The 22,874-nt window shown below is 51.8% G+C and overlaps 1 protein-coding gene across 2 annotated transcripts; it reads right to left on the reverse strand.

The window, feature by feature from the left end:
• Window positions 1–608: 608 nt before the first annotated feature.
• GNG2 (G protein subunit gamma 2) lies at window positions 609–22,162 on the reverse strand. 2 transcript variants are annotated; one of them, XM_041458507.1, is made up of 4 exons: window positions 21,916–22,162; window positions 2,863–2,929; window positions 1,814–1,929; window positions 609–994 (listed from the first exon to the last, which is right to left on the reverse strand). In XM_041458507.1, the coding sequence occupies exons 3-4, from the start codon at window positions 1,898–1,900 to the stop codon at window positions 866–868; spliced, it is 216 nt and encodes a 71-aa protein (XP_041314441.1). In that variant the 5' UTR covers window positions 1,901–1,929; window positions 2,863–2,929; window positions 21,916–22,162; the 3' UTR covers window positions 609–865. The 2 variants fall into 2 exon arrangements, with proteins under 2 accessions (XP_041314441.1, XP_041314442.1); XM_041458508.1 differs by lacking the exon at window positions 21,916–22,162 and adding an exon at window positions 7,893–8,002.
• Between the last annotated feature and the right edge of the window lie 712 nt (window positions 22,163–22,874).

Below are 22,874 nucleotides of genomic sequence, written 5' to 3' on the forward strand. Positions count from 1 at the left end.
TTTTCGGATTTCTGGCTCGCCCTGCACCCGGGCTGGTGCCTGCCCGGTGGCAGGAGGTATTTCAGGCACGTCTAAGGCATCTCAGGAGCTCTCTTTGCTTTCAGAATCGCCTCTGTTTCCTCCCTACGGCTTCTTCCACCAGCACGTGGTGCCGAACGCTGGAAAAGAAAAGTCTGGAGCGGATGAACGGAATTAAACTCTCATGCACTACCACTGAATGTCATCACAGGGCTAGGAAGCACCAAGCACGACACAGGAACCACTTTTACTTGCAGAACCAAAGCTAACCATAGAGAGAATGGTAAAAAGTGGGGTTTGCTGGGGACACAGAGCTGCTGGTGTCCCCTGACCCCCCTGCTACGCTACGGCCAGAAATGAAAAAGCACAAGACCAAACATTGAGTAACAGCACAGCCACCTAACCTGTCTGCTATATATCTGACAGCTTAAATCAAAAATATTAGCTTGGAAAGAAACCAACAATATCATTCCAAGAAGGTTATACACATCCTTAGCAGTTAACTTTGCTCAGCACAGCTCTGGTGCTTTAAATATGGAACAATCAAACAATTTTGTGAGCAGAAAAGTGACACAGATTTATTCTTTACATGGGTTTTTTTTTTGTTTGTTTTTTTTTCGCTTTCTAGGCAACTCTACAGACTTCAGATCTTTTGCCTCGCAATGCAGATCATCTGATTCCCCCAAAGGTGGCCAGGTTCTTTAAACATGCACATCTCTGTAGCTTCCAGGCCGTGTTTTTTACTTATTTTTGTTTAAATTCTGCGGACCAGCAGGTCGTCCCCATTCCTAAAAACTCTACATCAGTGTTCAGGGTGGCCTGAGTGCCCGTCAGGCTCCTCCAGGGTTTACAGGATCACACAGAAGAACTTCTTCTCTCTAAAGGGGTTTTCTGAGGCCGGGACGGGGGTCAATAGCGGGTCCTCCTTGGCGTGGGCTTCGCAGTACGCCATCAGGTCTGCTGCTGCTTTGGACACCTGAAAAAGGAGGAGCCCTGGGTTAGGGACAGGCTGTGCTGGGGACATCCCACCTGGAGAGGTGCCACCAGGCTGGCAGCATCCCTGGGCTGGGAACATCAGATCTGAGATGAGAACCTGATTAACAAATACAGCAGCGCGTCCCTGCTGGGGCTGGTTCTGGGCTGGTTCTTCACCTCTGGGCTCTGAGCTGCTCTGTCAGCCTGTATTCCCATTCCCAGCCTTCCCAGCCTTCCCCCATTCCCATCCTTCACCTGGCAAGGACTGACTTCAGCATCCCTGCTGGCTCTCCCACGCATGCCTTGGCAGGAACATCCACAGCAGCATTTCCTGCCCTCACCCACCAGCCTCGCTCTTTATTCCAGACATGGCAGCGGCTCCCGAGCCACCAGAGCTCATCCCAGCCCTGGAGCACTTCTCTCCCTGGATTTAAGCTCTTAGCAAGGAGCTGAGATGCCATGGGGACAGTCACTCCTTCCCACCACCCCACAGGGCTCCAGGTGATGCTTCCAGCTGCCTCTCACCCCTGGGAGTGTCCCAGGCCAGGCTGGATGGGGCTTGGAGCAGCCTGGGATAGTGGAAGGTGTCCCTGACAGGGGGTTGGAACAAAAAGGGCTTTAAGGTCTCCTCCAACCCAAACCATTCCCAGATTCTACAATCCCATCTCCCACTGCCTTCAGCCAGGCCCATCAGGATCACTTAAAACAAGAGCATCCTCCACAAACACCACCTGGCTCCCCATCCCAGCTCCCTCCACGCGCTTTGGGCAGCAGCCACCACCTCCCAGCGTTCCCAGAGGCAGCTCCCAAGAATCCCTACCTTTATCCTGTCGATGTTGGCCTCCATCTTCAGCTGCTCCACCAGCTTGCGGGCCTGTGCTATGCTAGCAGTGTTGTTGCTAGCCATGGGCAGGCCAGGAGGGCTCCCGGGATGGGCTGCGGGCAGGAACACACCGGCATCAGCTGCTGGGCTGCTCCCAGCCCTGCCAGCCCCCAAAGCTGCACGTGTGGAGTGTCAGAGCCATCAGAACGAGGGGTGAGGACGGCAGATGCCAGCCCAGGGCAGGGACACGCTGCCAGTGCTGTCCCCAGAGCTGGGACGCCGCTTAGGTGGCACTGGGAGTGTGCAGAGCCCAGCCTGCAGCAGCAGGAGCCCAGCTGAGCTGGGCTTTGCTGTTCCCTGTTCCACGACAGCAACAAAAACCAGGGAACAGGATTTCTGTGCCAGACTCATTCCCTGCCCATCCTCCAGCCCCTGCCGGTGCCCAGTGTGTGTCCAGCGTCCCTTGGCCTCCCTGGCTTTGTCCTTGCTGCCAATTTGCACATTGAGATGCTAAACAGGATGCTGGAGTTTCCTGTTTCTGGAGATTTCTACCCCAGGCAGGCGGGGGATGCTCATTAAGGCCACTCCAGGCTGGATCCCGGATGTTTTTCCAGCACCTTCTACCAGCAGTGAGCTCTGGCAGAGGCAGCACAATCCCAGCATCCAGCTCCTGCAGCAGCAAAGCTTTTCCAGCAGTGCTCCTGCCTCACTGGGACTGCCTGCCAGCTCCAAAATGGGTTTTTCATGGGATTATATATATATATGCACACATTCTACATAAAATATAAAATATAACATCTAATATTATACTATATATTACAATTATATATTATATTGTATATAATATAATCTAGATATAATATAGATTATTATATATTATATATATAATGTATTTTTATGGGATTTATATGGGATCCCATATAAATCTATGGGATTTATAGAAGGAATCAACCTGGCCCTGGTGCCTGTGCTTGGAGAAGGAGTCAGGCCAGGGCCAGCCGGGTTTGAGGATGAGGAGGGGAGCACAAGGAGGGGTTGTTTTTTACCAGAAGCCGATCTCTCCGGTGATCTGTGCCTCTAAGGGAAGCTCTGCTCCTCTTGGTCCTTCACTGCCTTTAAATAAAGAGAACAGAAAATGAAACTCAGCTCCACGGGACCATCATTTATGGCATCACCAGGGATCCTGGTGATGCCGGGTGTCACATCCCCAGGTTCCTTCCGTGTGTCCCCACGCCCCGTGCCGTGCAAGCCCAGCCCCCAGTGACATTTTTTGCTTGCATTCAGCGAGGTTTTCAGCACAGGAAGAGGTTTCAGTCAGTGGGCAAGTAGCCCAGGGCTGCTGGCAGCCCCGAGCAGGCTGGAGGGTGCACAGGGCATGGATTGAACAGTCTGGTGCGCAGAGCTCGTGCTGGGGTGGAAGGAGCATCTCCTGGGGAGTGCTGCCAAAATGCTCCAGCTCAGCTCCTGGCTGGACCTGCTCCCCCAGGGCCATGGCTGGAGGTTCAGCTCAGCCCGTGCATTGTTTATCTCATCTCTCCCCTCGTTTTTTTGGTGGCTGGAGAAGGGTTTGAGCAGCAGAGCGCAGCCCTCTTTCGATTTCCCTCTTTAGGTTTCCTTAATCTGGGGCTCTTAGCACTGGCCACTGAATGGTCTACAAAGGATTCTGAAATGAATCTTTTGCTTCATGTGGCACCATTTGTGTTGGGGAAGTTTTTTTGTCTTTCACAAACAGAACGAGACTACTGAGAGATGTTCCTTGGAATTTTAGTACAACATCAGCCTCAGTGTCTCAACAGCACATGGTTGAGACAATAGAAAGATAGCAAAAGCTCACGTCCTACCAGCAGCTGCCAAAGATTTCTTCGTTACAGAACATTTTAGAAACTTTCTAGCCAATAGCATATTGCTAAAGTTACAAACAAATGTTCTAACCAATCACTAAAGGTACATGTACTTCACACAATACTTACTTATGTGCCTTCTATTAACAATACACACTACACCATTATTAAGCTCCAAACCTTCTACTATCTTACTAAACATATTTTTTCTGCAGTCTTAAAGTCTATCTTAACCAAATCTAAAACTCAAACTATTGTTAATATAAAAGTATATATTTTAATATCTATAATAGAGTATATAGAACAATATAAAATATAAAAATTACAAGATATATTTTATACGAAAAATAGAAAATAAAAATATCAATAAAAATTAGAAATCCAAAAGGATTTTGCTGCCTAAGGCCAGGAGCTGAGCTCTGTGGAGGGGACCTGGAGATTAATTGGGATAATGCTGGCACAGCTCCTGAGTGACCTGTATCCAAGTGCTGCCATCACTCCACCACGCTGGGAATTCCCAGATTCCCCAAATGGGGTCAGGCATTCTCTCTGCATCCCCCGCATCTCTAGTCCTGCCTCTGGAAGTTCCCATTCCCGTGCTGGCCCAGGGAGGGAGGTCACTGCTAGGAAATCCAATGCCTGGAAAATAAACTCCCCTCTACATGCCATGCTCAAATATTTTGGCATTTTTCCTTGGATCTGAGGACACTTTCCAGGGTGTTGCTTGCTTGACTGCAGTGAGTAAAGAGGAGCTGGGGGTTGGAGGAGAGGAGGATGCTCCACAGCTTGGCTTGGCTGGGATCTCCTCCCTGGGAGGGTGGGGAGAGCCTGGCACAGGGGAAGGTGTCCCTGCCATGGCAGGGCTGGTACAAGATGGGCTTTAAGGTCCCTTCCAACCCAAACCATTCTGGGATTCCATGAAAAATGCTGGCGATAAATGCCCGGACACAAAAATTCTGCTGCTGGTTTTTGCTAGTTGGTTCCTAAGCTCCAAAAAACACCTCGTTTGTGTTGCTCTCTGATGAATGAAGAGCCTTGGGTACATTTGAATGACATTTTTTTTTCTGTCACCAGCAGCACCCAGCCGGAACGGGCACTAAAAATTGGGATTTAGGTGGGCAAACAGCGTGGCACATCCCTGATCCCTGGTGCAGCTGTGTCAGCTCTCGGTCTGCTCATTCCAGCTTTCCCAAAAATTTCCCTAAGAATGCCCTAATATTGGGAATTCAGGGCTGCCAAAACACCAGAGAATAAGGATACTGAGGGCTAAGAAAGCTCATGCAGAGGGAAATACAGATTCCCAGATATTTGGGAAATAAAAATGCCCAAACACTTGGGAACAAGGATTCCAAATTTTGAGGAATAAGAACGTCCAAATACTGAAGGATAAGGATGCCCAAACATCAGGGAATAAGGATGCCCAAATACTGGAAAATAAAATGCAAATTCTGAGGATGTCCAAATACTGGGGAACATGGACACCCAGACCCTGGGGAATTCAGGAATTCAGGGATACCCAAACACTGAGGAATAAGGATGCCCATATAAAGAAAAAAAATTATTCCCAGATACTTGGGGAACAAAAATTCCCAAATATTGGGGAGTGAGGATGTCCAGATTTTAGGGAATGAGGATGCCCAAATACCAGGGAATAAGGATGTCCAAATCCTGAGGAATCTTCACCTCCTATCTGTGATGTGGAGCAACAAACGTGGGAGTGGAGCAGCTTGATGAGCTGAGACTGGGGTTTAAAGAGCTCTGAGCTGAAAGCCACCATTGCTCTGGGCCAAGCAGCCCTCCTCCATCCCAGCCAGTCCCACCCTCCTGGATTCCTGGATGCATTTCCACACCAAATGGCACATCCAACCCAAAGCAGCCACTGCAAAAGGAGCATTTCTGGATGCTGAGCCCTCCTGCTAAGCTGCCATCCCATTCCTCCCTCCCAGCCCGGGCTCCTGTGGGGCTCTGGCACCCCAGAGCTGCCAGCTCTGCTTGCAGGAATAATTAAGATTCATTTGCCAGCTCCTCGTCAGCAGCAGCTGCTGCCTGCTTTGCACAGAGCTGGGAGGCTGTGGAGCAGAGAGGATCCTGGAATTTGGGTGCCTGCTGCTGGATCCATCCCCAGCTCCAGCTCCAAACCCATGGAATCAGAGCTGAACCATCTCCAGAAGTTTTTTCTCCTCTTTTAGTTGGGTTTTAGCTCAAGGTCTGCGTGGGTGGAGATTGGAATTTTCCTAAATGTTTAGAAAAATGGCATTTTCCCATCCCTGGAAGTGTCCAAGGCCAGGCTGGATGGAGCTTGGAGCAACCTGGGATAGCAGAAGGTGTCCCTGCCCATGGCAGGGGATGGAAAAAGATGAGCTTTAAGATCCCTTCCAACCCAAACCATTCCATAATTTATGGTGGAATGACCTTAGAGGGCTTTTCCAACTTGGATGATTCCATGGTTCAGTTTTCCAGACTTTTTTCACCTCCCAGTGAGGTTTTTCTCTGCTTTCCATAAAACCCATCCCTCCCCTCTGAAGCAAAAGGAAAAGCAGGAATGAAACAGAAAGTGCTGACATGGGCCAGGCTGAAACCTCTCCCTTCCCTCACTGCAAAGACCGAAAGCAGCATCACCCACCCCGAAACCAGCTCCTTTCTGGGGTGAAAGCAGCAGCCTCCCTGCTCCTTCCTTGCAAAAAAAGTCACATTTTCCATCCCTGATGCACCAGCATTTTCCACTCAGTTATAGCAAAGGGGGTGAATCCCACTGGGACAGCCAGGATTTTGGGGAGAGCAGGGACCAGGCTTGTTCCTACCAGGCAGGCATCACCCAGGGGGGTTTGGTCCAGAAAAGGGGAGATTTTTGCACAGAAAAGGGGGTTTTTTGGACAGAAAAGGGGGTTTTTGGACAGAAAAAGGGCCTTTAGTCCAGAAATGGTTCCAGGCTGGGTATTGTAATGGAGAAATTTGTCCCAGATCTAATTCACTTTGGGATTTCTCCCTGTCCCTCTGCTTCCCAAGAGCTGAGCCCAGCCCAGCTTGCTGCATCCCCACTGAGACAAGCAGGATCTCCCAAAAATTGCTTTTTCCTCCCCAAAACCAGCCAGGATGCACATCCAGAAGGGATAACTGGGAACAGGGTCACTGTCTGGCTGGGGCGTGGGAATCCCTCGTGAGGGGCTGGATGCCTTTGCCAGGCATCTTGTGGCTTTTGCTAAAAGCCATGGCTAAAAATAGGTAGCTCAGCTGAAAAAAAAAAAAAAAAAAGCTAAATATATCCAGAAAAGTATAAAAATACAACAGGCAAAATAGAAAATAGCAGAGCCACGTTTTCCAGGGGGTGGGAGATGGGATAGTCCCACTGATCCCAACAGGAGTTGGGTGGAAAAGGAGCCTCAATACACCCAAATTCCACATGTTTCACCCTTTCCTTAAGGAAAGAGAATGGTCTGAGCTCGATTAGTTCCATGGGGCAAAGAAAACCTTAATCCTGAGTGCTGGTTCCAGCCCCAGCTCCCAGCCCCTCTCCATGGGGATTTTATTCCCTTCCCCAGCCATTTTTTATCCTGGATGTCCAATGTGGTGTTTAAATCCCTGGGAAGCAGCTTGCAGGTCAGAGACGTGCTGGCAGATAAATAAATAAATAAATAAAAAGACAAGGGAGTGGAAAAAAATGAACCTGTTTCCATGGAAACAGCTTCCTTATCCCTTTGGCAGCATCCCATCCCTCCTGCCAAACCCAAACGGGAGAGGTGGGATGGGCACCTGGCTCAGCCCCAGTTACTGATCCCAGAATTGTTTGGGATGGAAAGGACCTTAAAGCTCATCTAGTGCCACCCCTGCCATGGCAGGGACACCTTCCACTGTCCCAGCTTGCTCCAGCCTGGCCTTGGACACTTCCAGGGATTCAGGGACAGCCACAGCTTCTCTGGCTCCCATTAAAAAATTCTTCCTTATATCTGAGCCTGAATCAACCCTCTTTAGGATTAAAACCCTTTTTGCTCCCTCCAGGCCCTATAAAAATCTGTCCTCCTTTAGAAGGTTCCTTCAGGCCCTGCAAGGGGCTCTGAGCTTTCCTTGGATCTTTCCCTTCTCCAGGTGAACACCCCCAGCCCATCCTTGGCCATTTCCCAGGATGGGAATTATCCCATTGGGCAAAAGCCCATTTTGCTCTTCCCTAGTTTTGCTTTAAAGGAAGAGCTCAGCACTGGGGTTGGCTGTGTCAGAGATGGGATGTGCCCTTCACTCACCTGCTGTGAAGCCCAGCCGGAGTCAGGAGGCTCCAGCCTGACATTCCTGGTGTGTCCCCTTTCCCTGGAGCAGTCCCTGCCCCGTGGGCATCACGTGCAGAGCAACTTCAGCTGCTTTTGTTTTCTCTCAGGCCCCTAACGGCTCGAGCTGAAGCAAACAGGAACCAACCTCGACTTCCTTTTTCTGTTTTTTAGGGGTTTTTGTGGTTTTTTTTTTAACAAAATATTGTTCAGGTGAAGGATCAGCAGCTCTGGTTCCTCCTGCCATTGTTCCTGCAAGGTTTTGGCTCTCTCCATCCCAGTGCCACAAGGAGGGAGCACAGACCTGCTCCAGGGTGGGAAAAAGGCTCCAGAATCATGGGAATGCCACTAGGGAATGCACTGGTAGCTGGGCAAACCCCCAGGCTGCTCTAAGGCTGTTATTTGGGGGAAAATCCTGGGAAAAAGTGTCGGTGCACAAGGGATAATCCCAGTGGTGGGAGCAGATCAGGCTCTGGGTGTTCCCTCACCTTGGCCAAATACTGGGGAATAAGGAAGCCCAAATTCTGAGGAATAAGATGGAATAACATGCCCAAATACCAGGGAACAAGGATGCCCAAATACTGAGCAATGCCCAGCTACTGGGGAATTCAAAGATGCCCAAATGCCAAGGAATACAAATGCCCACACAGAGGGGAAATAAGGAATTCCCAGATTCCCGGGGAATAATGATGCCCAAAGACTGAGGAATAAGGATGCCCATAAAGAGGGAATAAAGAATTCCCACCTACTTGGGAACAAAAATGCCCAGATACTGAGGAATAAGGATGTCCAAATACTGGGGAATTCAGGGCTGCTAAAATCCTCAGAAATAAGGATACCCAGATATTGAGGAATAAGGATGCCCAAATACTGGAAAATAAAATGCAAATACTGATGAATTAGGATGTCCAAATACTGGGGAACATGGACACCCAGATCCTGGGGAATTCAGGGATACCCAAACACTGAGGAATAAGGATGCCCATATAAAGGAAAAAATTATTCCCAGATACCTGGGGAGCATAAATTCCCAAATTCTGAGGAATAAGGATGTCCAAATACCAGGGAATAAGGGTGCCCAAATATTGGGGAATTCAGGGCTGCCCATATATCAGAGAAAAAATTCCCAAATTCTGAGGAATAAGAATGTCCAAATACCAGGGAATAAGGGTGCCCAAATATTGGGGAATTCAGGGCTGCCCATATATCAGAGAATAAGGATACCCAGATACTGAGAGATAAGAAAACCCATACAGAGGGAATTACAGATTCCCAGATATTTGGGAAATACAAATGCCCAAATACTTGGGAACAAGGATGTCCAAATTTTGAGGAATAAGAATGCCCAGATACTGAGGGATAAGGATGTCCAAATATCAGGGAATAAGGATGCCCAAATAGTGGGAAATAAGAATGTCCAAATACTGGAGAGCAAGGTTGACCAAATACCAGGGAATAAGGATGTCCAAATACCAGGGAATAAGGATGCCTAAATACCAGGGAATAAGGATGCCCAGATAATAGAAAATAAAGATGTCCAGATACTGAAGAATAAGGATGTCCAGATCTGGGGGAATAAGGATGTCCAAATCCTGAGGAATAACAATGTCCAAATCCTGAGGAATAACAATGCCCAAATCCTGGGGAATAAGGATGTCCAGTCCTGGGGAATTAGTATGTCCAGTCCTGGGGAATGAGGATGCCCAAATACCAGGGAATAAGGACGCCCAGGTAGTGGAAAATAAAGATGCCCAGATAGTGACGAATTAGGATGTCCAAATTTTGGGGAATAAAGATGTCCAAACCCTGGGGAATAAGGATGCCCAAATCCTGGGGAATAATGATGTCCAAATACCAGGGAATAAGGATGGCCAGATATGGGGAGCAGGGCTGGCATCTCCTCCTGCTGTGACTCAGAAGGGAAGGGGCCTGGGCTGTGTCACCTGCTGTGCCACCCCAGCAGGACAGATCAGGGCACACATCCTGTCACACCATCTCCAGCCCCAGCCCCCTGCTCTCAGCCCTGCCAGGCTGCCCTTCGGCAAAAATTAAAATGCCTTAAGGGTTAATGGGCTTTTTTTTTTGGGTGGGGTTGGGTTTTTAAGGTTTAATAAAATGTTAAACAGCACCCAGAGATCACCAGGAGAGTGGAGGCTGCTGCAGCACAGGAGTGGAGGAGAGGAGAACACACAGCTTGGGAAATTCCCCAAAATCCATGGATGGATCAGAGTATCTGCAGCACACAGATCACAGAATCCCAGACTGCTCTGGGTTGGAAGAAACCTTCAAGCTCATCCCATTCCAATCCCCTTCCACTATCCCAGGCTCATCCAGCCTGGCACTGAACATTTCCAGGGATTGGGAATCCACATCTTCCCTGGGCATTCTGTGCCAGGGCCTCACCACCCTCCCAGTCAGGAATTTCTTCCTTATCAGCTCATCCAGCTCTGAACTCCTGACCCTTAATTAAGGGAAGCAGCCAAGAGCTATTATTTCATGTTAATTAACATATCCAGCCATGGGTTTCAGTTTTTTTAACGTCCTGCTCTAAAGTATTGGCCAGGGTGAAGATAAGGATCTTGATGGGAAGATGGGAAATGTGGATTGAAAGGGAAGGGAAGATGGGAAATGAGGATTGAAAGGGAAGGGAAGATGAAGGCAGAGCTGCAAATAGAGTTGTTTCTCCCAGCATCACATTTCCAAGAGGATTTGGCTGTGTCAACACCACATTTCCAAAAGGATTTGGAAAGGGACACATCCGCCCTGGAATGGGTGGAAAAGAGGGGAAAAAAAGGAAAAAAGAGAGGGGGAAAAAAAAAAAGAGGAAAAGGAGAGGAAAAAAGGGTAGAAAAGGAGGAGGGGAAGAGAGAAATCAAAAGAGGAAAAACAAGGAAAAAAAAGGGGCGAAAAGAAGGAAAAAAATTCCCCTGTGCATTTTGTATTTCCACAATCCATAACTTTGGAAAGGAATTTACTGTGGCATGCATTCCTGCAAATTACCCCAAATTCAAGGCTGGGGAATGGTTTGACTCCACGATCTCAGGGATTTTCTCCAACCTAAATGATTCCATGGTTTCCCAATCCCTGCTCATTGGCCTGGGGACACAGCCACCCCGGGGAACTGGGGCAAAAAACCTTGCCCTGATTTGGTTAAAATTATTTTAGGGGCACCCTCCACGTGACCACAGGAAATGGGAAGGAAAATGTGGATTTTGCCATGGCTCGTGCCAGCCTGCTGGGCCCACCCCTCTGCAAATCAGTTTTCAGCTCAAATAAACCCCAAATCCCTTCTTTTTTTTTTTTCTTTTTTTTTTTTTTTTTTTTTTTTGGCTAGAGCCTCATCATTTTTCCCCAAAAAAACCCCTCCTGCAGCAGGCAGAGCCTTGGGCTGCAGAAACCCTCGTGATGAGAAATCATCCTCCGATGATTCCACCCCGATCAAACCTTTATTAGAATTTTATTTTAAGTAACACTCACAGGGAGCCCAATGACCCTTTCCAGCCTCTGGGAATCACCCAACAAGTTACACCAGCAGAGAAACAACCCCGTTAAGCAGCCCCATTAATTTGAGCCCACCCCCCAGGAATTACCTGAGACTGCTTTAATTAGGTATCCACCGTGCAAAAGAATTAATTAATTGGTGATAAGCACCTGAACCACATTACTCATAAGGCTCTATTTCAAGCTTCAAATACAGCAAACAGGTCACAGCCCAGCTGAGAGTGTAGACAGAATTCCCAGGACTGCTGCCTGGTATTTCTCTTCCCATCCTTGTCATGGAAGGAACAAGGCTGGGAATTTTTTTTTTTTTTTACTTAATTTCAAAATTATAACAATTCATAGGGAGGGGTTTTACATTTTCCATTTCAGGGGAGGCTCCTGCCTTCCTTAGCACACACCTGGCTTTCCAAACCCAGAGTGCTGCACACAGGGACGTGTGTGGGGATCTGGGCAGGGCTGCAGGAACTGATGCAGGCAGGGATGTGAGCAGGGATGCACACAGGGACGTGTGTGGGGATCTGGGCAGGGCTGGCAGATCTCAAACCAGGTTATTTGGGCGGGCTGGCAGAAGTAGGTTGTGGGTGCTGCCGCTCTGACCCATATTATCCCAATTAAATTTAACTCCCTGCCCCGCTGCTGCCTCTCTCTCCCCTGTGCCCTGCTGCATTCCAGGCTAAAGTAGGCCCTGCTTTTGGAGGCTTTTGGGTTTACACCTGGGCCCTGCCCAGGAACCAGGAGAGGAGGGCACGGCCAGCGTGGCAGAACTGGGGCAGGGACACGGAGGCAGCAGCAGCAGCAGCATTTCTGAGCCAGGCTTTTCACAGCATTTCTGAGCCAGGCTTTTCACAGCATTTCTGAGCCAGGCTTTTCACAGCATTTCTGAGCCAGGCTTTTCACAGCATTTCTGAGCCAGGCTTTTCACAGCATTTCTGAGCCAGGCTTTTCACAGCATTTCTGAGCCAGGCTTTTCACAGCATTTCTGAGCCAGGCTTTTCACAGCATCCAGAGCTGGTGCCTCCAGAGCTGCTCCAACAGTGGCTGCACCACATGGAGATGGGAGTTGGGTGACTTCAAGGTCTCCTCCAACCCAAACCCAAATTCAGGGATTCCATTTCTGAGCCAGGTTTTTCACAGCATCCAGAGCTGGTGCCTCCAGAGCTGCTCCAATAATGGCTGCACCACGTGGAGATGGGAGTTCTGGGATAGTTTTGGGGGATTTGGTGTGTTTTAGGTGTGGGCTGGGGGGTAAAACCCCGTTCTCTTGGGGCTGTGAGGGTTTGGCATCCCTGAGAGAGGCGAGCAGTGAGTGAAGCATCAGCTGAGGGCCACAGCACAATGGGCAGGTGGAGGGTCCACATGGAGCAGGGGAGGGTTCAGCACGTTTCTGAGGAGGGAGAAAGAGGAAAAGGAGAAAAGGGTATAAAAGGAAGGGGGGGGGGAATAAATAAAAAGAGGAAAAAGAGAGGAAAAAAAAGGAGGGGGGGAAAAAGGAAAAAGAAAAATCCCCTGTGCATTCTGTATTTCCACAATCCTTAATTTTGAAAAGGAATTTACTGTGGCTTGTGCTGGCTCTGACATCTCACAGCCTGGCAAAGCTGAGGCTGTGAGAGGGGTTCTGCAAGCTGAGGGGGATGAGGGCAGGAATGCAGGCAGGGATGGAGAAAGAGGGGTAGACAGGGATACAGGGATGTGGGCAGGGATGCAGGTGTGGATCAGGGCAGGGATGCAGGCAAGGATGTGGACAAGATCTGGGCATGGATGTGAGCAGGATGTGGTCAGGGATGCTGTCTTAGGATGGAAATGGGGGTGTTTATTCTATTTCCGTTTCTGAGGAGGGAGAAAGAGGAAAAGGAGAAAAGGGTATAAAAGGAAGGGGGGGGGGAATAAATAAAAAGAGGAAAAAGAGAGGAAAAAAGCAAAAAAAGTAGGAAAAAAAAGGGAGGGGGGGCACATGCTCAGCAGCTTCCCTTTGCTCCAGGCCTGCCCCACCTGCATTTTCCCTGACCAGGCTGCTCCTGCAAAACAGCAAAATTGGCTTTTCCCTCCCCAGCTGCTCCCTCAGAGCCTTTCCCACCCCATTCCCTGGCCTGTCTCCATCCTCATCTCTCACTGACCTCCATGCAGAGCACCCCACCTTCCCCAGAGAGCCCTAAATCCCCGAGCCAGCCCCCAAAACCCTGGCAGAGCATCCCTTCCTGCTGAGTCCAGGGTGCTGCTTTCCCCAGCTGTGGGTGACACAAGCTCAGCACACACCGGGAGCAGCCTGGCTGCTGCTTTTACACTCCAACAGCAAAAAAAAACAAACAATAAAAGGTGAAAAATGTCAAGCCCAAGGAACGCTGCAAAGCCAGGATGAAGCAGCCCAGGCCAGCTGGATCCCCTCCCTTCCCATGCAGGGACCCCTCAGGTGCTTTATTTGTCCCAGTGCCCCCTCCCAGAGCTTTGATCCCTCTGGGATCCCTGCCTTGGCACCACGGTTTTTGTGTTCAGTATTCCAGTGCTCTTGTTAAAGGATGGAATTCACAAGTTTAAGGTTAATTTCCCTTTTTCCATAGTTTGCATGTTTTTCCCATCAGCTACTGCATATCCTGTATTTTCTCCTTTTGCAAGGAGTTGTATCTCTGTTAGCTAATGTAACTCCCAAAGGGTAATTTTTGGGGGATCTCTGCTAGTACACTTTTATTCCTCCCCCTTTTTATTTTTTTTCCTTTGTCCAGCTTACTGGTTTTCTGTCCCATTTTTCAAGATCTTATCTATTCATCCGCTGCCTCTGTTTCTCACTTTTCTCTAACAACCTAAATACCACTTTTCTTTCAACTACACACACACAAAAATAAAAAAACCTTTTTTTTTTTCACACTACTTTTCAATACAATACCCCTCCCTCCAAGGAAATACAGTCAAGCTTAAAATACACAATCTACATGACACATACTTTCACTCATCTACATTCACTCACTTTTATTTCTCATTCCCCAGGGTTCAACACCTTTCCCTGCCCACCTGCTACTGGGAAACCTCTGTTTCAGTGGGTTTTTGTATTTTTCCTGAGCTGTGAAGTCACTGGAAGCAGCTGCTCTTTGGGGGCTCTCAGTTCCAGGCAGGATGTGGGAGCAGCGTGGATTCCAAACCAGCCTAACTTTTACATCATTTAATAGCAACACTTACACAGAGCTTAGATTTTAGGCTTAAAAAATAATAATCATTGCCTCCCTTATTTGCTGCTTATACCTCTCCTTAAGCCTGGCTCTCTGCATTAAAATAATCTTTTCATTCCCTTTATTCCCCGTTTTTATTCACAATGTGGAGGGAGGAAGGAGGAGGGAGAGTTTCCCCCAGCACTGGCATTAAGTGGGGAGTGAGGGAAGCACCAGAGGCAGATACAAATCCTGAGCAAGGATGTGAGGCTGAGCAATTCTATTAAATCAGCTGATAAATAATGCAAGGGATTTTGATGGGGCCAACCCTGCCAGCACCACACAAACACCACCACGTCTCCAGGATATTAAAAATCCAAAGGGTGCAGCAAGAATTGAACCCAAAGCCTTTCCCAACACCTAAAGCTGCCCCAGGGTCACACTGGAGCTCTGTCCACAGCCAGGTCCTTGCCCCTTCCCAAGGTTCTACAGGAATTCGTGGAATCCACCAAGCCTGGTCAATGTTCAGGGTTTCCCAAGGTGGGAACCTCTGCTTGGGCCCTTTCCAGCAGGATCAGAGCTGCTCCAGCAGCAGCCACAGGCCTGGAGGTTAATTAGAAATTAGAAGAGGTTCAGGCAGGTTGTGATGGCTGGTCCCCAACAAAGGACCCCAAACTGCTGCAGAACCAGAGAGGGGGCAGGAAATCCCTGAGAAGGAACCTGGAGGAGACCTGGAGCATGGAGAAGACCCAGGCACGTTCCTGCAGGACATCCTGGGGACACCTGGACCCACATGGGCTCACACCACAGCCACGGGGACAGCTCTGACCTGCCCTGACTGATGGGTGAGAGCAAAGGGATGGATTCCCAATCTCCCATCCATCCCTGCCCTCTGGCAGTGGGAGCCATTCCCTGTGTCCTGTCCCTCCATGCCTTGTCCCCAGTCCCTCTCCAGCTCTCCTGGGGCCCCTTCGGGCCCTGCCAGGGGCTCTGAGCTCTCCCTGGAGCCTTCTCCTCTCCAGGTGAGCACTCCCAGCTCTCCCAGCCTGGCTCCAGCCCTGGAGCAGCTCTGTGGCCTCCTCTGGACTCGAGCACTGAGAATTTTTCCTGTCCTCAGGAGGCTCAGACCAAGCCCTGCCTGTTTCTCCCAAGGTTTCTGTGCAGACACGACAATGACAAACCTCACAGGCAGAGCCACTGGTACTGTCCTGGAATCCCCTGGTGACAGTGGCACTGTGAGGACATTTTCCTGGCACCCCTGGCTCTCAACACCTTCCCAATCCTCCTTCCCTGCACCTGCTCCAAAGCAAAACCAACGAGGGATCAAATCAGTGCTGAGCATCTCACATCAGCTGACAGCTGCTGCTTTCTTACCCAAAACGACCCCAAAGCACAGCTCCTCCAAAGCCACGGCCCCTGCACAGGAACTCACGGCTTAGGGGAGGATTTTGAGACACCTGAAGCCTGAAGAATCCTTCCAGCATCCCTTCAGCACTCCCCTTAAGGGATCACACCCCGGGCTGTGCCTGTTGGACACCTGGCAGTGCTCCCTGTGCCATCCCAGGGGGATGCTGCAACAGCTTCAGCACTCCTGAACCTCATCCAGCTCCTGCCCTGTCCTCTGGGACACAGCCCAGATGGGAACAAGAGAGAAAGCACAGCTCCTCCACATCCCTGCAGGCTCTGCTGGCTGCACAGGGACGCTCTGCCTGTCCCCAAGGAGCCACCACCGTGGTGGCTCTCCCTGGCTCGGCACCAGGTCCGTTCCTTGGTAAAGGAACCAGGGAAAACAAATTATCGAAAGGGAATTGGCAAAAATTGCAGAGGGATTTCAGGCACTGGCACGCTCTGCCCGGGGTGGAGGGACTGAAAAGCCACACGGATGGTGGCACTTGGGGACATGGGTGGCAATGGCTGCGCTTGAAGGTTTGAGAGGGCTTCTCCAACCTAAACAATTCCACCATTCTAAGCCTGAATTCCTGGCACAGCAGCACCGACAGCACCCGAACGTTAATGACCATAATGACCTTAATGACCGTAATTAGCACATGAAGCCACCCGGCAGTGTCACCCTTCTCCTGCAGGTGCCAGCCCTGGGAACAGCGGGGCTCTTCCTGCCCAGGCAGGTGCAGGAGGAGAGGGAGGATCCCCAGCACGGATTTACTCCGGGAATGTGCCAGAATTAGGGGGTGGTGGCACGGGGCAGCGATGTCCCCAGGGCAGCGATGTCCCCGTGTCCCCGCTGCAGCTGCTGGCTCTGGCAGCTCAAGGCACAGGAAGAGCAGGAAGCAGCCAGGCTTTGGGGCTGGGGTTTATCCTCCTGGCCAGGGGATGCTGAGCAGCCCTGTGATCCTAGGAACACCGAGGAGCTTGCAGTGGGAATATCCCGTGCTCTGCCAAGGATTTTTTTTCCCCTTTTTGGGAGATTTCATGTGACCCGGGAAGGAGCACAAATCCCTGAGGAGCTCCAAGGCAGCTCCTTCCCACACAGATCCCTCTTGCAGTGCCCATCCAGGACCTTTCCAGGCAGGAAAGCTGTTCCTAGGGAGCACCACGGGATGGACAGAGACAACTTTCCTTCCCAAAGCCCTCGGGAGAGCAGAGAGGAAGATAAACCTGTTAAACTGAGCCAGCAGCTCAGCCAAAGGAGCTTATCCAGCAGCTCCTGGGAGCAGCACCCCTGGAAAAACCAACCTGCAGCTCAGCTGGCTTGGGAATCTGCAGGAGAGCAGCAGAGAGCTCCAGCCAGGAGAGCTTCCCTTGGATAAACTAATTAACCCGGGCTCTAACGAGGATGATGATGACAGACAAGAGGAAGGAAACTGCTGAGTGAAAAGCCAGGGAAGGACGAGATAAGGTGAAAATTAATTGTGTTTGGGAGCATAAGCAGGTCCTGGTGCAGCTGCTTCCCAGGAATTATCCAGGGTGCCTCAGCTGCAAGGCGCTGATTTTTCAAGGCTTGGCCCAATGTCATTTCAGAAGGGATTTTTATTCCCACTGATCCTGGTGCTTGGACCATTCCCACAGGAAATGCAGGAGATGAGTGATTTTAGACTCCAGCCTCAGCACGGCTGCGTCCTCTCCCGTCCCAGATGGTTTCTGAGACCCCTTCCAACACAAGCCACCTTCCCTGATCCTGTAATTCTGTGATTCCCTAATCCTGTGATTCCCCGGTCCTGTCGTTTCCTGATCTGTCATTCCCTGACCCGTGATTCCCTGAATCCTGTGATTCAGTGATTCCCTGATCTGTGATTTCTGATCCTGCCATTCCCTGATCTGTGATTCCCTGATCCTGTCATTCCCTGATTCCCTGACCCTGTCATTTCCTGATCCGTGATTCCCTGATCCGTGATTCCCTGAATCTTGTGATTCAGTGATTCTCTTATCTGTGATTTCTGATCCTGTCATTCTCTGATCCCGTCATTCCCTGATTCCCTGATCCTGCCATTCCCTGCTCCTGTCATTCCCTGCCTGTGTCATTCCCTGCCTGTGCCATTCCCTGATCTGTGATTCCCTGCTCCTGTCATTCCCTGCTCCTGTCATTCCCTGATCTGTGATTCACTGATTCGCTGATCTGTGATTTCTGATCCTGCCATTCCCTGATTCCCTGCTCCTGCCATTCCCTGCTCCTGCCATTCCCTGATTCCCTGCTCCTGTCATTCCCTGCTCTGTCATTCCCTGCTCCTGCATCCAGCCTCCTCCCTGCCCACCCAGCACCTCGATTCCCTGGCACATTCCCAATCAAAGGCACCATTAATTAATCACTGCCCTGATCCAGCACCCACACCCCTCCAGCTCCATCCCAGCCGCTCTGGGTGGGCTTTGGAGCAAGCCTGGCTTCTCCCTGGAGCCAAACCCATCCAGCTGGATCCTGCCCTTCCCAGCTCAGAGCTGCCTCTCCCCCAGCCCCAGCCCCTGTCCCTGTCCCTGTCCCTGTCCCTGCAGCCACCCCGAGCTTCCCAGGACCAGCAGCAGGACCAGGAGGGATTTTGGGCCATTCCTGGTCATTCCTCCCAAGGATTTTGGGTGGACAAGGCCACTCCTGTGCTCTAAAGGGAGTGGATTTGGGGGGTTTGCACCATGCACGAGGCGCCCAGAAGGAAAAATGCACATGGAAAGCTGGGTTGGAAGTGAGCAGGGAATAAAACTGTGCGAGGACAGGCAAAAAATCCCTCCTCCTCAGTGGAGCAGGATGCAGCCACATCCTTTTCCATGGAACGGGGTTTCATTTCCCAGTGCCCTCATCCCTCCTCCCCACAAAGAGGCTGAGCCCAGAGAGGGAGAACAGCAAGAGAAGAGCCTGAAAAGCAAGAAAACCTGAAAATCCAACCTAATCCCTCAGCCCGTTCCTCTCTTCCATGCTGGCTGTCACCACACACGGGCACATCCCACTTTTCCCATCCCGCTTTCCCATCCCGCTCCGGGCACAGCAGGGAGACCCTCGGAGAAGTCACGCTGAGAATTGATGCCACTCGAGCCTAAAATGCTGTTTTGCCAGGGTGAAGCCCTAAATCCCAGCCCCGAACGGGGCGATCCAGCGGGAGGGAGCAGCCCCCGATTCCGGGCGTGCCCGCCTGGAGCATCCCGGCGGGATGGGCGGGATGGAGCGGCACAGCCCTGGCTGGCAGCGCTTTTTGGGGACACGGGGGGCTCCAGCACCGTCTCTCCAGCCCTAATTACTATGGAAACAGCCAGCGCCGGCGCCTGGCTGTCCTCCTTCGGTGACTCACCGGGATTCAGGAGCCCCTGGAATTCCAGCGGGAGCATCCGCGGGGCTGCCAGGTGGGATGGCACTGCCCACCCCGGGAAAAATTGCATTTTTTTATTGCATTTTACACTTGGCATGGGGTGGCAAAGCAGCGGGCGGGATTGGGGATTAATAACAGTAATAATAATAGTAACAATAATAATAACAATAATTTTTAGAAAAATTAGAGCTTCTTCACCAGCTCACAGCCATCAATCCATGGGAATCCCTCTAGGATTGCCTGCTCCTGGCCTTGAGCACCCCCATGCCATGAAGCAGCCTCAGTCATCGTCTCCCCCAGATCCAAAATGTGCCCCACCAAGCCATCACCAGCTCGTGACTGCAAGGAGAAAACCCCACGAGATCCTTCAGGCTGGTGCACCATCCACTGGGAGCAAGGCTGGCAGCTCCCAGGGAAGCTGGGAGAGGGGACCACAGGTCCTCCCAAGCTGGGAATTTCCCATTTTGGGGGCAGGGCTGCCTCCAGCCGTCATCCAGGTGATGCTGAGACTGCCAGGCTGGTGCTCCAGGTGAGCAGCCAGCAGCACATTGCATCAAGCAGCATCCCTGCCTCCTCCTGCAAGGCTGGAAATGCCTAAAAAAGCCCCAAAAACTGGTGCCAAGGAGCAGCTGGGGCCATGCCCGGCCTTGTGGGGCCAGCACAGAAACTGGGGCGGGATGGAGCTGAGCCCCATCCCCGAATCCCACAGCGCAGGGTGAGAAAAGCCCCATCAGAACCCCGGGAGCACCCCCAAACCCCCTCCCAGAGAAAGGCTTGGCCCCAGGGCTTTGCTGGCAATAATTAATTGAGTCATATTTCAATCCAGCCAGCGGCCATATGGCTGGAAAGAGGATTAAAATCGCATGCTCCAGTTGCATTCAGGGAAATCCAGTTATAAGGAAAAACCCTCAGTGCCTGGCTGCAGCCTGCTGCCACCCATCCACACGGCCCCAGCCCCTTCCTTCTCCAGGAGTGAGGAGCACGGCATCCCTGGGGAGGAGATGGATCGGGAGCGATTCGGGAGGGCAGGGGGAAATGGGGAAAGAAATTAGAGCCCAGAGGCAGCAGCAGGAACAGCAGAGGCAGATCCCTGCTGCTCCGAGCCGCTGCCCTTTGGGCACCGTGCTCTAAGTTCATTAGCAGCTCATTAGCGATTGATTAATGAGGGGTTATCGCTGTGCGTCAGGATTGTCCTTAAATATAAATCATTTTCCACCAAGGAGGCGAGAATCATGGAATCTCTGACATGGTTGGGAAGGGTCCTTAAAGCCCATCCCATTCCACTCCCTGCCATCCACAGCTTTCCAGGCTGCTCCAAGCCCTGTCCAACCTGGCCTGGAAGAATTCCAGGGATTTGGGGCAGCCCCAGCTGCTCTGGGCACCCCGTGCCAGGGCCTGCCCACCCTCCCAGCCAGGAATTTCCCCCAATTTCTATTCCTAATCTTCCCTGTGTCAGTTTTTTGCTGGATTCCCCCCTCCCACTGGGGCAAGCCAGCCCTGGACCAGCTTTCCTTGAGCTCATCCCGGCGGTTTTCCCGGGAATCCTTCACCCAAAGAAAGCTCTGCTGGGAAAGCACGGGCTTGGATAGAAAGGAGAGGGACACATCCTGCTGTAGGGATGGCAGGATGGACCAGCATGGACATCACCCCCAAATCCCTCCAGGCCAGGCTGGGGCTGATCCCAGCACAGGCTGCTGCGGGGATTTGGGGTTGGGAAAGTCTCCCCATTCCTTCCTTCCTTCCCGTGATTAAAAATAAAAACAAAAAAACACCAAAATCAGGAAAGAAAGAACACTACGTCTCATTCATCCACGGAGAAAGCCTTGCCTGTGATGGCAAATCAGCTGATTAAGGAGGATCAAACCCTTTAAATCCAACCTTTGTTGGGAGCCTGAACTCCCCGCACAAAGCACCTTCCCCCGGCGGGGCGGGACCCCCGCGCCCCCATCGCCCCCCGAGACCGCGGGGTCCCCGTGGGCTGCGGCCATTGCGGGATTTGGGGGGATTTCCTGCCCATTTAGGAGCGGCTCGGTCCCCACGGGGGTCAGTGACAGCGGCTGGCGGGGGTGGGGACAGCCCTGCCCAGCGCCACCTGCGCCAGTGCGGGCGGGGCGGCCGCTGCCAGCGCTCCCAGTGCTCCCAGTGATCCCAGTGCCACCCCTCCCAGTGCTCCCAGTGCCCCCGTGCCAGCCCTCCCAGTGCTCCCAGTGCCCCTGTGCCAGCCCTCCCAGTGCTCCCAGTGCGCCCTCCCGGTGCTCCCGGTGCTCCCAGTGCCCCCAGTGCTCCCAGTGCTCCCGTGCCAGCCCTCCAAGTGCCAACCCTCCCAGCCTTCCCAGTGGTCCCAGTGCCAGCCTTCCCAGTGCTCCCAGTGCCAGCCCTCCCAGTGCTCCCAGTGCCCCCGTGCCAGCCCTCCCAGTGCCGCCAGTGCTCCCAGTGCCAGCTCTCCTAGTGCTCCCAGTGCCAGCCTTCCCAGTGCCAACCCTCCCAGCCTTCCCAGTGCTCCCAGTGCCAGCTCTCCCAGTGTTCCCAGTGCCAGCCTTCCCAGTGCTCCCAGTGCCAGCCCTCCCAGTGTTCCCAGTGCTCCCAGTGCCCCCATTCCCCCCTGCCCGGCCGTACCTGGAAGCGGTGCCCCGTTCCCCGAGGGGCGGGCGGCGGCGGGACGGACAGACGGACAGAGGGATGGATGGAGGGACGGGCGGACGGACGCTGGGATAGAGGAAGGGATGGAGGAGGGAGGGCCGGAGGGATGCGGCCGCAGCAGCAGCAGCAGGAGGAGGAGGAGGAGGAGGATGGTGGTCAGCAGCAGCCCCGAGCGGCGAGTCCCCACCCAGCTTTGTCTGCGCTCATCCCGCTGCCTACAGGAAGCGGCTCAGCCCCGACTTCCTCCTCCTCCTCCTCCTCTCCTCCTTCTCCTCTCCTCCTCCTGCTGCTGCTGCTGCTCTCCTCTGCGCTCGCCCGGCGTTTGCGGATCGCTTTTGCCCAGAGCCCGCTGCCTCCTGCCCTGCCCCTGCCCATCTCCTGCCCCTGTCCCTGCCCCTGTCCCTGTGTCTGTCCCTGTCCCTGCCCCTGCCCATCTCCTGTCCCTGCCCCTGTCCCTGCCCCTGCCCATCTCCTGTCCCTGCCCCTGTCCCTGCCCCCTAAACCCATCCCTGCCGTCTCTCACCCCCCTGCACTGCTACCAACACCCCATGTCTGGATCCTTTCATGTCCCTGGAGCCCTCAAAAATCCTGGATCCCTCCTAATCCTTCCCTTCCCAACAGCCCCCATCCCCTGGCACACCCAAACCCCTCCCTGCCCCTCCAACCCTTCCCAACTCCAATTGTTCCCATTTAGGGCACAGCTCAGTATTTTATATATTTTATATATTTTACTTTTTTCTGTATTATTTTTATATATTATATATTTTATATATTTTTATTTTATATATTTTTTATATTTTTAATATTTTTTAATATTTTATATTTTTTTTTTTCAGTCAATATCAGCCTAGTTTGGGGGATTTCAGGTGGAAGATTTTGGAGGTATGAGGGATGGGGTTTTTATAAGGTGGCTTTTCCCTTTCCTCCATCTGCCC

This window comes from Pyrgilauda ruficollis, unplaced genomic scaffold (genome assembly GCF_017590135.1).
Source record: "Pyrgilauda ruficollis isolate IOZ18807 unplaced genomic scaffold, ASM1759013v1 scaffold129, whole genome shotgun sequence".
Lineage (NCBI taxonomy): Eukaryota > Metazoa > Chordata > Aves > Passeriformes > Passeridae > Pyrgilauda > Pyrgilauda ruficollis.